Source organism: Hirundo rustica, chromosome 11 (genome assembly GCF_015227805.2).
Source record: "Hirundo rustica isolate bHirRus1 chromosome 11, bHirRus1.pri.v3, whole genome shotgun sequence".
Taxonomy (NCBI): Eukaryota; Metazoa; Chordata; class Aves; order Passeriformes; family Hirundinidae; genus Hirundo; species Hirundo rustica.
The window spans coordinates 7945919-7959661 of NC_053460.1; the positions used below are offsets into that span (position 1 = coordinate 7945919).

At 47.2% G+C, this 13743-nt stretch overlaps 1 protein-coding gene across 4 annotated transcripts in view; it reads right to left on the reverse strand.

Annotated features, from left to right (window-relative positions):
- Nucleotides 1-13200, reverse strand: part of WDR59 (WD repeat domain 59) — a 48905-nt gene extending 35705 nt beyond the window's left edge. For all 4 annotated transcript variants that reach the window (XM_040075160.2, XM_040075159.2, XM_040075162.2 and 1 more), the window contains exons 1-6: nt 13098-13200; nt 8865-8914; nt 7153-7288; nt 3935-4020; nt 2954-3034; nt 870-907 (exon numbers count right to left, since the gene is read on the reverse strand). In XM_040075160.2, the coding sequence (XP_039931094.1) occupies nt 870-907; nt 2954-3034; nt 3935-4020; nt 7153-7288; nt 8865-8914; nt 13098-13151 (445 nt within the window). In that variant the 5' untranslated portion in view covers nt 13152-13200. The remainder of the gene's footprint in view (nt 1-869; nt 908-2953; nt 3035-3934; nt 4021-7152; nt 7289-8864; nt 8915-13097) is intronic.
- Between the last annotated feature and the right edge of the window lie 543 nt (nt 13201-13743).

Sequence of the window (13743 nt, forward strand, 5' to 3'; positions counted from 1 at the left end):
CAGGCTGCTGGGCTGGCTCAGCCGTGACACCTCACCCCAGACACCAGAACCGACCACTGCTTCTCTCTGACTCAGTAAGGGTTTTGTATTTCTGTGACAGAGAGGTTTGCTGGCTGGGAGGGGAATGGGAGCTGCTGCAGATATGTAGCCTAAGGAGATGTAAGCAGCAGAGCACGAGAGTTACACATTGCGAGGATTGCTCCAGTGCTGGGGACAGTAACACAGGGAAAGGAAGTTTTGCTCATCATCCATGCTCAGTCCCAGCTCCAGCCAGCAAAGATGGATGTGCAGCACCTGCTAGCATGTAGTATTACAGGGGCTGGAACATTCACCTTGCCAGCAGCCAGGAAAAGAGCCTTTCCAGAGCAAGCACAGCCCAAAGACAGCAGGTGCCGCAGGGAAAAGGATACAGCCAGCTGCAGTACCCAACCCTGAGTGAGTGAGGGGACAGACTGGCACAGAGAGCTGCCTGGGGTATGGTTTAAGTCCTCAGCTGATTCAGTCACACATAAAAGGACACGAGGAAATTACAGGCAGGCAACCCAGGACAAGAAGTGCAGCAAGGTGGTTAAGCAGGGAGGAAGCTCCATGTGGCCATTCCCCAATGTTGGGGCAGAAAGTCCAAGTACCATAACTGCCACCCATGCCTGAGAACCTCAAGGGGCTTCACATCTCTTCTGAATTCTGCTTCTCTAAAAGGAATGGTGAACCAGAGCCTCTCAGGCTGCTCCTACATGAGACAATCACACATGGTGGCACTTCTGTACTTTGCCATGCCTGGCCTTGGAGCATGAAGGAAGGGAAAAATAACAGCAGGGGCATGCAATAATAATGTTTTCTAATGCCTACATCACACACATCAGACTTACCAACTGCAGAGAGCGAGACCGTGGGCTTCCTCGTGTCTCTGAAATACAATGTGGCCACTGTGAGTGCACACAGTACAGCCCAGCCCTCCCAGCAAGCTCCCTGCTATTCCAGCACTAACGTTATTGCTGTCTTGGGACCTCATGTACCTTCTGCTTATCAAAATACACCAGCATTAAATGGAATAAAGGTGACCAGCTGGAGGACAACAACCATCCTGAAAGTGTTCAAGGCCAGGCTGAATGGGTCTTGATGCAACCTGGTCTACTGGAAGTGTCCCTGCACTTGGCAGAGTTTGGAACTAGACTTTGAAGGTTCCTTCCAACCCAAACCATTTCATGATCCTGTCTTGCCAGCACACGCAGCAGAAAGTTTAGGACAGAGGACAGAGCTGGACTGGACTAGAGGGAGGAGAAACATACACAAAATGTGGCATATTGCAACTGGGTAGGCAAGGAAATAGGGCTCACAAACTGTTGCTGCGGGAAGCAACTAAACAGCCTTTCCAAGGAGAATTAAAGGAACAAACAGAGCTGTGGAAGCACTCGACAAAAGCCACTGATGCGTTTGTTGAGCCTTTGCAGATCCTGATTCAAAGCAGATGGAGCAGTTACTACAGAGCAAAAACTTAATGTGTAGCATATAATAACAAAATTAGTAGAAAATCAGCCCAGCTGTATGCAGACCAAATTCTGTCTGTCTACATACCAAATCCTGCAGTGGCAGAAACCAGTGCAGCACCGTGACAGCTCCTAGTAGCTAGAGCATAGATCAAGGCAATAATTTACTTCCTGGCCTTGCTCCTCAGGAATTCACCTGCTCTTTCATGAAAAGTGACAGTGAAAGTAGGGAATATTGTCTTCAGCTTTTTCTGTTTGCTGAAAAGCAGAACATTTTCTGGAATGGACTGCACCTCTCCCTCTAAGAATTTCTGCCTAATCAAAAAGTTATTTTGTATGAAAAATTCAGTGGGGAATTTCCAGCTGCCCTTACTGCAGGGCTACCTCCCTAGGGTGTCATTAGAGACAGTCACTTCAGCAGGATGTTAATTTGCTGGAGGCCAGCAGCAGCAGGACCTCAGTGCCACAGCAAGCTCAGGGCCTTTCCTAGCACAAGTGGGAGGTAGAGGCTTTCAGAGACTGTCTAAGGAAGCAGTTCTGGCAAGTGACACAGGCAGACACAAAACAATGGAAGGGCACAACAGAGTTAAAGGAGGACTTTGGATAACGACCTTCAGAGATCTCTAATTTTTTCTGCTCGGTATTAAGATAGTATCACAGGAAAACAACCGGCAGTTATTGTATCTCTATGTCTTTTAATTACACATTAATAATATATTGTCCTCCTCAAGCACCATTTAACCAAGCATCTAAGTGCTTGTTCATAGGAGCTAAGCAAGCCTCCGGGTAGCCTGGTGCAGTGGGGTTATATAATTATCCTCCTATTATAAGTGAGCAAGGGAGGCAGACAGGAAGAAAGTGATTTGCTGCAGGTCATAAAGAGTTGTACAGCCAGCAAGAGATCCCAGCAGTCCCAGTGTCAGCTCCTCGCTTCTCTGCTGTAAAATATGGGGCTTAAATCTGGACGTATAGTTGGAAATATCTGCCACCCTGAAAGTATTCATGGTAGAAAGAAGCACCAGGAAACAAGGGAAGGTACAGACAGGAAAACCTACTTCAATACCATTGTCAGTCTTCCCACCACTGAGAGAGAGCCAGCAACAATCGCTGAATTTAGCAGAAAGAATATGGCTACAGGATCATGAAATGGTGCTCAGGTAAAAAAACTCCAACAGGCTGAAGAATACCCTTGGGCTTCAGGAAAAGCCCCCGAGGAAATATCTGAAGCGGGCAGAGAGTGAAGCCAGACAGTTGTAATTTTACCACTCTAATGCCCATCACTGACTCTGAACTGGCTTGAAAATAGGGGAGCAGAAGTCATCTTGGAGACAATGGGAAGTAGCTGAAGTCCCTGCAAGCACAGCTAAAGAGCAGCACCCATCAGGGCATGCTTTGCCCTGCAAGCTGACAATTATGGAAAAGAGTCCAGTGATTTCCCCAAAATGCAGAAACATTCTGATTCTTACTTGATGTCCCAGATGTAAATGTATGTGTCCACAGAACTGGTGACCAGTAGGTCTGGCTCAAACACTGCCCAGTCCAGATCACTGCAAAGGCAAAATCATAGATCAGTAAAGAAAAGCATACACAGAGTTTGCATCAACTTCTCACAAGCCACCAGTATATTTTCCAACAAATTCACAGCAACTCCATGACATCTACTGAAACTTTTAAAGTAAAAAGCAAGATCTTAATAATTTCTCTAAGTAAATTCCAAGAAGCAATGAAATGCTTCTAAGTAAATTCCAGGGCAGCATCCTCCTAGCCCTGAACTTTACAGCTACTGTGCATGTGCTCTCTTCCCTCCAGGCAAAGGGAGACTGTCTCAAAGAGTTCTCAGTAACCACACATCCTTGGTATCAACCCCTCACTCTGGGATTCCTCCCTGTTGAGAACACCAAGTTCACCTGGGACACAAACAGCCTCCAGTCAGCCCAAACAACTGTCACTTCAAGGACTGCAAATACTTTCCACAGTCAAGAGCATGAGGAAAAATATTCCTTCAATTGCATTTCCAACCCAACATTGAAATATGACCTTAAAACAAGAGGCAAAAAATCTCCGCTGCACAACTGTAACATTCTCTAAACTTGGTCTTTGGGATTACCTGCCTTAAGCTGCTATCACACAGAACACAGCTGGGATTCAATTTACTAAACGTGCTATCTGTTTCACAGATGATGGCTGCTGCTCTTTACAAGGACAGGAGCCTAAGGCAATGACACTCAAGCCATCAAGGGCTAAGTTGATATATTGGAGGAGCCAGGAGAAGGTGAGCCACTTCATGCATGACATCATCACCAAATGAGAAGGCAGTCCAGTCCAGAGAAGTGAGTAAAAACAGGTTCAGAACAGAGCCTGAGAGGGGCCACGACCAAAACATTCAGCTTCTATGAAACAAAGCATCTCTTTCCACTCAGCAGGCCACAGCATTGCTTGTTCCTCACCTGATCACACGTGTGTGTCCCTGCAGAGATGTGCAAACTTCCCCATTACCTTCCTTCCACTTATACAGGTCAACACGCTGATTGCTCTGCAATTAAATGGAAGAAAGGAGAGACAGACTCAGGCCAACAAGATAGGACACAGATCTGTGTGTTAGGACCAGGTTCACCTCACTTTGAACAACCTCAGTTAACAATGACTCATGCTGTGATTAGCAAAGTCCTTGCCCAAAGCAGAAGAGCAAAGATGAAATAAAGGCTGCAAGGACTTTCAAAAGCTTACACTTTTTAATTACACACAGTTAAAACTGGAGATAAACTAGAATGGGAGACAAAAAGTCCCACATTGCAAAATCTTTCCAGAAAATTACTTCTCAGAGTCTTTATTTCCTAACATGCTGTAACTGCAGGCAACAGGCAGACAAATTCTCTCTGCAGGAATACCCTGCCAGTCTGCTGGATTCACAACTGGAGTTTTGGTGAGGGGGATGATGAATTACCACTGGTCATCCTCAGCTCTCTCTCAATTCCCTTCTGAGATAATCAGGGCCATTGCCAAACACAGACAATACAGGCTAATGCTTTCAAGGTCACCTCCTCAAGGGTACTCCCTCCATGCTTGCCAGCCCAGGAGAAAAGCCTTAAGTGTTTATCACTAGCTGTAAAAAACAAAGGCAAAGTAGATATAACAATGACAACATTACTTAGGGTTCCTTCATTCATTCCAGGAATAAATCCTTGCCCAAAGGCAGCCACACACAAAGTTACTTGAAACTAGTTATTGTGCTGTAAGTTCATGTTCTGTCTCAATCAAAGTTCACTTCAGGCCAGACCAACTCTGATCTTTCTGGGGCAGGAATTGCCTTTGTGTGTGCACAGAGTGCCAAGGACAGTGGATCATGACTGGAAAATCATGCTGATTCATGTAAAACCAGAAAGAACACAACTTTAAAATGTTATTTTCGTTAGCCCCTTGTTTTCAGACTTTTAGGTAGATGAGGGAAAAGATAAGAGACTTCATAGAAACACACAGTTGTTAAGGTTGGAAAAGATCTCTAAGATCACTGAATCCAACTGTTACATTATAATTTTTGTGGCAGGTTTTTTTTTTTTGTTTTTTTGTGGTAGTGGATTTTCTTCCAACCCCAAAGCTGCTTCATGTGAATTTCAACTTGCAGATAGATAAAACATTGCAGCTCTCTTTGAAATGGAAGGTCTCACCCCAGCTCAGCAATAATATATGACATTTCTCTAACTGCTCACAGCAGGGCTGCACAAGAGCTATGGACAAGAAAAAACTCTTTACATATTTCTCACTGACAGAAGTATTTAAGGGGTGGAGTGAAATTACCCAATGGGATTTATCCAGGACTCCAGAGACAAGATACAAGATAATGATCACAAGAGAGACTGCTCCTCCCAATAGGAGCATTTTCTAAAAAAATTGTGATTTTCCTAAGTAACAATATTCACTTCCAACAATTTCATCACCCCCTTGTTCAAGAATCTGTGGTCACACAAAAGAAAAAGCAAGGATCTAGGATTGAAAACAACAGCATTTCTGAAACGACAGCTTAGGAGTTCCCAGAAACATGCTTGAGCCAGAGGGCAGACACAGGCAAGCACAGCAAAAGGACTTGCTCCAGCTCTTCTGGGAAGAAGCTAAACACAAGGACAGATTCCCCTCTGCCTGTACCACTTCCAATTAACAGGAAAACCAGAGGAGGCTGCTGGCAAACAGGATGGCAGCCTTTTACATCACTCTTCTATCCAAAGGGATGCAGAGGGATAAGACCCTTGGGTTGTCCACAACAGTGAAATGGTTTGAAAGGTGGTATTTTTGACCCAAACTGAAAAAGCTGCCTGACCTCATCTTGGGGATTCCTCAACCGGTGTGTGTCAGCAACTGCGTTCAAATCCCCAGAGCATCATAGCATCTTTGTTTAGAAACAGAAGCAGCAAGGCTTGATGCCAGCTACACCCTGGTTTCAGTCTGGAACAAGATGGGTTCCTGGATCCTCTCAGAGCAGCAAGAAGCAAGAGTTCTCAGATGGGCGGGATGGACACAGCTCCTCTTTGCAGCAGGGTGCTGCTCAGATCAGCGTGAACTCACCACTGGATATAGTCTTCAGAGTGTGTTTGAAAAGAAGCTTTCCTGCTCCACTTGTGGCCTGCCCAGTGCATTTCCTTACTTGGTTTTGGTTTCCACAGACTGTACCCAGAAGTGGCACTGAAGGACACCTTTTCTCCAGTTTTACTCACTCTCTGCTCAGAAGCAGACTGCTGCTGAAGGCACCTTTAAGACATCAGTCATGTGCCAGAGCTGGGAAGAGATAGGCTGGGGAACGTGAAAGAGCAAACAGGCAGAGGCTCCCAGCTGATAGCACCAGTCCACTTTTAAAACTGCTTTTAATTAAAAACACAGCTAACCCAGGAAGCAAAAGGAACAAAAATCCTAAGAAACCACCTTCAGCTAGGTGTTTTCTCAAAAGAATAAATTTCTCCATCTCTAGCTAGCTCAGGACTCTCAGGCTATAAAAGCAGACACAGCAGAAAAGGCAGCTCACCCTGGAAACAGTCTGCACCTGGCTGGCACCAGTTGCCACGGTGCTGTGGCTGACGGCTGAGATTTCCATCAGCAGAGCTCAGGGTTCTGAGTGAACAAGCTGCAGAGCGTGACAGACCAAGTACAGAGCAGAGCCGAAAGCTGCACTCAGCCTCACACAGCCATTACTGCTTCTCCAGCCCAACCCACTGCCTCACGGAACTCCTCACTGATACAGTCCATGCCCAGCTGCAAACCCCAAGCTGCAAGCCACTACTGACCTGGCCTATTTCCAGGCTGCCTGGTGCACCACAGCCGAGCAGCAAGGCAGGGAGGTGAAAACAAAACAACACAGAGCAAGAAATTCAAGAAGTGCACAAATCTCAGACCGGAAATCAGAAAGAGAGCACTCCTCCAGAAAAGGATGTTTGATTTATTTGGCAAAGTGTTCTGTAAATGACAAGCAAGCAAAACTAGATTCAACCTTGACTGCCCAGTAACTGAGAGCCATCAAGCTGAACACCTCGCTGGCAGTAAATCAGGGTTAGGCCTTGATCTTGCAATGTGACTTGCAGAAGCACGTCTGTGCCAGCTCCACACAGCCTTCCAGCTCAGCAGAGGCTCACCCATGAAAGAAAGACCAGGGAAGATGATGAGTTACAGCTTTTAAATTTACCGAAGCTGCAAAGTAGTAGGCGTAGCTGTCGTGGGGGTTCCACTGCACCGCCCCAATGTCCCACTTGCTCTGCCGGGAGATCTTCCGGTGACCCTCATTTGGTGCATCCAGGTTGACGATGTAGAGGAAACGGCGGCTGCAAAACACACAGACACAAAGGGGCTGCACCTCACAGGACTGATCTCAAAACTCCAAGCTCACATGGAGCTCACAGCCTTGTGTCTAGAGACACAAGAACCAAAAGAAGAGAACCATTTCACAAGACAAGCGAAAACACTATTCCTGAACATGCTACATTTGACTACCTATTTCAAAATTGACTTAAAAAATACCCACCACGCCCCAACAAAGACAAGACACAGTGAAAATAAACAGGATCTGCAAATGTAATAGATAGCTTACAGCACAGAAAAACCCAGATAACTTGGGTACAAAAGGAAGTGCTGGAAAATGGTACAAACACATTCAAATTGGCTTTGCAGGCCTAACGCTGCAGCAGCAGAGCCTAAATGGCACAGGCCTGGGAGTGCAATGCAACAGCTTCAGCCCAGAAAGGTTGCTCTGAGCAAGAGTTAATGAGCCTTGACAAAGATGATTCTACGTGGGTGCTTCTTTCCACACCAGTGTGAGGGCTTGGTTCTACCAACAGTACAAAAACACCTGCACAGAGCTCATGCTCAGCTGCAGCAGCTTGTTAACGTGGGTGGACACAGTCCTGCACAGATTTGGTTCCATTACTTACCTGAGCTAACTCTATATGCAGCAGAAATAATTCTGCATGATGGCAAACCTGAGCTCATACATCCTGCTGGATGTGGCCAGCTCCCCACAAAGCAAGGTATCATCCTGTGTGATTCATCTTACAAGCAAGAGAACCTGCCCAGAACCAACTGTGAGCCAGCTGAACCCTATGGAAGACCAGCATCAAAACATAATGAACCCTACATAATTAACCACATGAGCATCACCTCTCAGCTGCAAAGTGACCATACAGGTGCTCTGTGCTCTGGCCATTCCTCCTGTTCTTCCTGTGCAGCGCTGCCAGACTAAGAGGTTACATGGAAGCAAGCACCGCTTCCAGCTGAACCAAAGGACTGGGCTCCTTGAAGGCTGATCAGAGATCGGCTACATTCACAATCCTGTAATGACCATCCTAATTGGTGTGGCAATTGTGTCACTGACAGGGGGACAGGAATAGCTGTTACTACTGAAAAGGAGGAGCTGGAAAGGCACTGCTGAGCTAGTTGAAGACTTGCCCTGGAGGTGGATACATAAGACCAAGCTCTCCTGGAAACCTGGGCAACTTGGAAGTTTGTGGCACCTACTGTATTTGTATCATCCCACACTGAACCAGCAGAGAAGCAGGTCAGAGAGCCCCATGGGAATATCTGGAGAAAATTTTGTTAGGAAATAATCTAATCCATATTTCAAGACAATCCAAATAGTACTTCATGATGCTCCAGCTCCCATATGGGCATTTGGGAAGGAATTTACCAGGAAAGCCACACCAGTATTTTATTGTGCTCTTGTTGCTGTCTCTCTGCATCCCATCGGGAACATGACCCAGAATCAGTTTCATTAAGCCTTGAACAGAATTCAGCTGCACCTTTCTGAAACAATCCATCAACCCTCCAGCTGAGGTCAGCCTGAAGGCTGCTGGTCTGGCTTGTGGAAATGACTGTCACACTTCTAACAGGGACTGTCACACTCACCCCGAGAGCACAGCGCGCTGTCCCAGGCAATCCACTGACATCGCAGTCGCCTGTTAAAGAGAAACACAGAACACAACTAAATAATACCTCTCAGGTCAGCTGCTCAGCCAAACATGTGGCTTTAGTAACATCCCCTTAAAGTAGCACAGCGGGGCAATGGGTGTAGCTCTTGATTTTGGGATGCAGGACAGCATGCAGAAACATCTTTATTAGCATTAACAGAAGACAAAACCTGGCAGACAATATTATGAGCACTAAGACCTTGCTCCCTTCTCTCTGCTATGGCAATCACAGCTGCAGCCTTTCAATCAGCAATCTCTAATAATCTGTATTAATCAGCCTCTGCTCCTGCTCAGGAACTTTTGCAGTCTCTCTCTTCCATTGCAGGGCCGGATTTAATTATATATGTACTGGGAGATAGAAATGCAACCATTTGTGTATGGCTGGTCTCCAAAAATGAGAGATGGCCAAGAGGCATCACAATTTACTTTGGCATTGCTTGTAAAGAAGGATATGAGATAACTTAAAGGCCATTAGAAAAAAAAAATTAAAATAGGACTGTTTTAAAAAAAATTAAAATAGGACCGCCTCTTTTCGTGCAGAATGAACTGGCTGGTCATCTTGTTCAAATGCCAAGAGAATACAGGAAAATTTTACTTGGAAAGCTGAACAGTTCAGCCCACAAACACAGATATGACTTCAATAGAGTTTTGAGCATTCACGGTACAAAATCAGAATATGCCCCACATTCTTCACACTAACTGCTGTCATCTTCAAAGCCGCCTCTCTGAAGGCTCAGGATGTATTTCCTGCTGCTGTTCAGGATTTTAAGTGCTCTCAGCGTGGATGTAACAAGACTTCAGGATGTCCCACAGTTACTACTTACAAGCATCACTAAAACCTGACAGACAACACAGAAACCTCATTCCATTTCAGTCAGATCTGACAGTAGAATATCCATCACAAATTCTGAGCTTTTTCAGCCAAGGCACATTCCTTCCTTGCAAATACTCCAAGTGAGGGGAGAAGAGCGTCATGGAGCCATTCTTCTCTAGAGACCACATGGCAAATAGCTACAGCTGCCTGCAGAGTTTCAGCAGGAGCTCATGGTAAACCAAACCCCATTTCACCACTTTTACTGTTCCAGGAACAACCCCCTTTCATTACTTTTTCCTAGGCAGCAAATTCAATCTTCTGGCAAGATTTCCCTAGTCCTAAAGCTAATTCTGTAAATAAGCAGCTAGTTTTAAGGTCTCTAAATGATAGAGAAACAATTCCAGCTTTCTAGACTCCACAGCACCTTGCAAAAGATAGAACAAAACCTGCAAAAAAGTAGGTTACTGAATCTATTAAAAAAAAAAAAAAAACCAAAAAAAACCACCAAAAAAACCAACCAACCAACTGAAACAAATCAACAGAAGAAAGAACTTTTCCCAGATGGTACACTTTTCTTCTGAGAAATTAAAATGAGGATGACTAAAGCCACTACAATAATCAGCTTTCTCATGTGATGAAGAGCTAGTCAGGAGATATATTTCATACAGTTGGGGCCATCTTTCCTCAAGACTGAAAAAAACAATGTCAATTTAAAATGATTGGTAATTTCATATACAAGTTTATTTTTCTAGTATTGTCACCAGAATCTCATAAATCCTTTTTTTCAATAATGAACACTGGTAAACTGCTTTTTTTTTTCCAGGCACCAAACATCACAAAATGTAATGAACAATCAGGATGAAGTAAAAAGTTTCACATGTCAGGCTGCTACTTTGATGGGTCACAAGTTGTTTTAAAGCAACAAACAGTTCCCTATGATACAAGAGTCTTATCTAGGCAGAGGAGAAAAAACCAAACAGCTGTCATTTAATGTGTTTGCTATGGTGATATGTCAGTCTTCAAAGCACAACCTTCCAGAAGCGGGGAGTTGAAACTGAACAAACCAACCTGAAAGCAGTTTTTATCCTAAAACAACACTGTGGATAGCTAGAAGTGCTGTTCGTGAATAACAATGACATGAGTAAGCACAGCAGGAGCACTGCATATTTGAGAACCAGCTCTGAACCCACAGCCCAGGCAGCATCTTCTCAGACTTCAACATCTACTTTGGCATTTCACCCAATTTCTGCTAGGCAAACCAAGAAAAACTCCTTTTCATGTCTGAATTTTCATTAGCTTTCAATTTAGCTTCATTCTCTCCACCTGAGAAGCAACACACCAACCCAATTTGACATGGTTAAGCTGTTTTTCAAGAGCTGCAAACTCTTAACAAGCAACACCAGTTCCCTGCATACCTAACCTCCCATCCACACACTAAGTTGCTACAAATGCTTCTATTTCAGCACTGGGTGAGTTTCACCCTCCTTTTGATAGTGCCAACAGCCAAAGAACAGCCTGTGGGTCTTGTTTAAATCAGAAGAGTACACAAACTGCCACCTCTGCCAGCTTGTACAGAAAAATGACTTGTAGGTAACACGGGCCCTAAAACACACAGTGATTTTCTGATCTGTTTCAAGTTGGGTGCTGTAGCCTGCTCATGACACACTCCAGCATGGTGAACAAAGACAACTGCAATGCTTGCAGAGGTGTACTGGCTATAAATATAACAGCTGCCCAAGAATCTTTTGATTCTTGTTTCCATTTAGGCTGTTTTTGGGGTAGGGATTTTGGAGACAGCACGGCCTATGTGCAGAGCTCAAGACTGGTACTGGATTATTTCAGCCAAGGTGCTCCAATTTCTCTAGTTCGGGTTTCCCCCCTGCAAAAATGTTCCTGCAGACTCCTAAAAAAAAAAGCTCAGACACAAATACATAAATGAGTTTAGCCTGAAGCAGCAGTCTGGCAGCCCCAGCCACAGCAGTTCTCTGGTTTCATATGGGACAGCAGGCAGGTCAGAACAGTCCAGGAAGACCACACCAGAGTAAAGCAAAGTGACTGAAACCCCCGTGTTCACCGTCTGCCAAGGTTTGTGCCAGTGCAGGAGTGACACTGAAACCAACTGCTGCAGCAGGGGACGGCAACACCTGTCCCTTCTGCTCCCACACACCAGACATTATGAGTAAGCAATAAAGTCATGAGGCCTCCTAACTCCTGAGCCAGATGCAACGTGAATCCGCGATGTAGGAAGATGTACCCTCGTATCTCATTACTGGTCTCCTGAGGGCAAATCCTCAGTAGCAGATGAGGCTGCTTTAACGCTTCTGGGGGGAACTAATACAAAGCTTTTGAGGTACAAAAGCACAAATTGCTTTGTGAGCTTATAGAGGGTAGGCTGGACGCAGCACTCAGGATTCAATGCTTCTGCTTGCAATGGTGAAGGCAGAGCCATTACTGCTCCAGCACAAGAGGACCAATGAGACAAGAGAGCTTCCAGACCTAACCTTTTTAAATTCCCGGGTTTCCAGTTGAAGCCGTTCGTAGTACACCCACTGTATCTAGCTTTGTTAAGCTACTGCCAACACCTTAAAACCCCCACATTTCTTAGAACAGAATGGCTTGGGTTGGAAGGGTCCTTAAAGATCACCTTGGTCCATATCCCCATCATGGGCAGGGACACCTTCACTAGGTTGCTCCAAGCTCTGTCCAGCCTAGCCATGAACACTTCCAAGGATGTAAGAACAACTTCTACAACAGCATGTGAGCAAACTCTGAGTGGAGTTCTACTATCACCATCAGCTGCAAAAACAAAAGCTGACCTTTTTGCTATTTACAAAAAACTACAACCCACTTTTTATTTTAATCCAGCAACACTCAGCAATTTATTTAGCAGTGAGACAACATCTGTAACAGTCTCCGGGAAAACTGACAGAGCCATAGAATGGTTTGGGTTGGAAGAGACCTTAAAGCTCGTCTCGTTCCAACCCCCTGCCGTACGCAGACATTTTTCTCTGGACCAAGTTGCTCAGAGCCCCATCCACACTGGCCTTGAGCACCTCCAGCAAAAGGAAAAAAGAAAAGACGCGTGCGAAACGGCAACACCGTATATTAGACCTGAAAATGTATTTTTAAAAACCACACAAGACCTAATTAAGATTAGAAAGTAAGTGCCCCGTGAATTAAGGCGTTATCTCCGCGCAAGCGACTCCAGACCGCCTCAGCCCCGGCTATCGCCGCCGAAAGGCCCCGCGGGGCCGCCGAGCCCTCCCGGGCCGGGACCTCCCCCCGCTCCTCTCGCCACAGGCCGGCCGGGGGCTGCCCCCGCGGCGCGGTGATGCGGCAGCCCCCGGGCCCCCCGACCTGGGCGTCGCGGAACTCCACCACCACATTCTCGCTGCTCCAGCGCGCCGCCATCTTGGGCCGCCTCGGCGGAGCCTGCGCGGCACCTGCGCACTGCGGGGCGCCGTGCGGGGACTGCTGGGAGATGTAGTCCCGCCGCTCACCGCCCCCCACCCGCCCCCGGCCCGGTGAACGAGGGCAGCGAGCCTCATGCAGCCGGTGGGGGTCCCACGGCCCTAGGGGGGGGTCCCCGTGCGGGCCCGGCCTCTCCGGATGGGCTCTGGCCGCGGAGACCCGCGGGTGGTCGCAGCCCCGCCGCAGGGCGAGATGTGTGCACGGCGTGGGTCGAGGGTTATGTTCCGCGGGGCAGCGTCCGCTCGCCGGTGCGGCAGCGGCTCCGCGTCCCGCGGCGAGCGCAGCGCCGGGCGGCGGCGGTGCAGGGGTTAAGGGCGGCGGGCCGGGGGGGGCCGGGGGCGGGAGCATGCGTGCTGCCGGCCGCTATTGTCTCCGGCGCGGCGCCCAGCACCAGGCGGCGGCCGCAGCGAGGCCGTGCCCGGCGCAGCGCAGCGGAGCGGGGCGCGCCGCCCCCGCCGCCCCCGCCGCCCATGGGCCGCAGCTGATCCGCGCCCGGCTCCCGGCCGCGCCCCGGGCACCAGCGAGGCGGGCG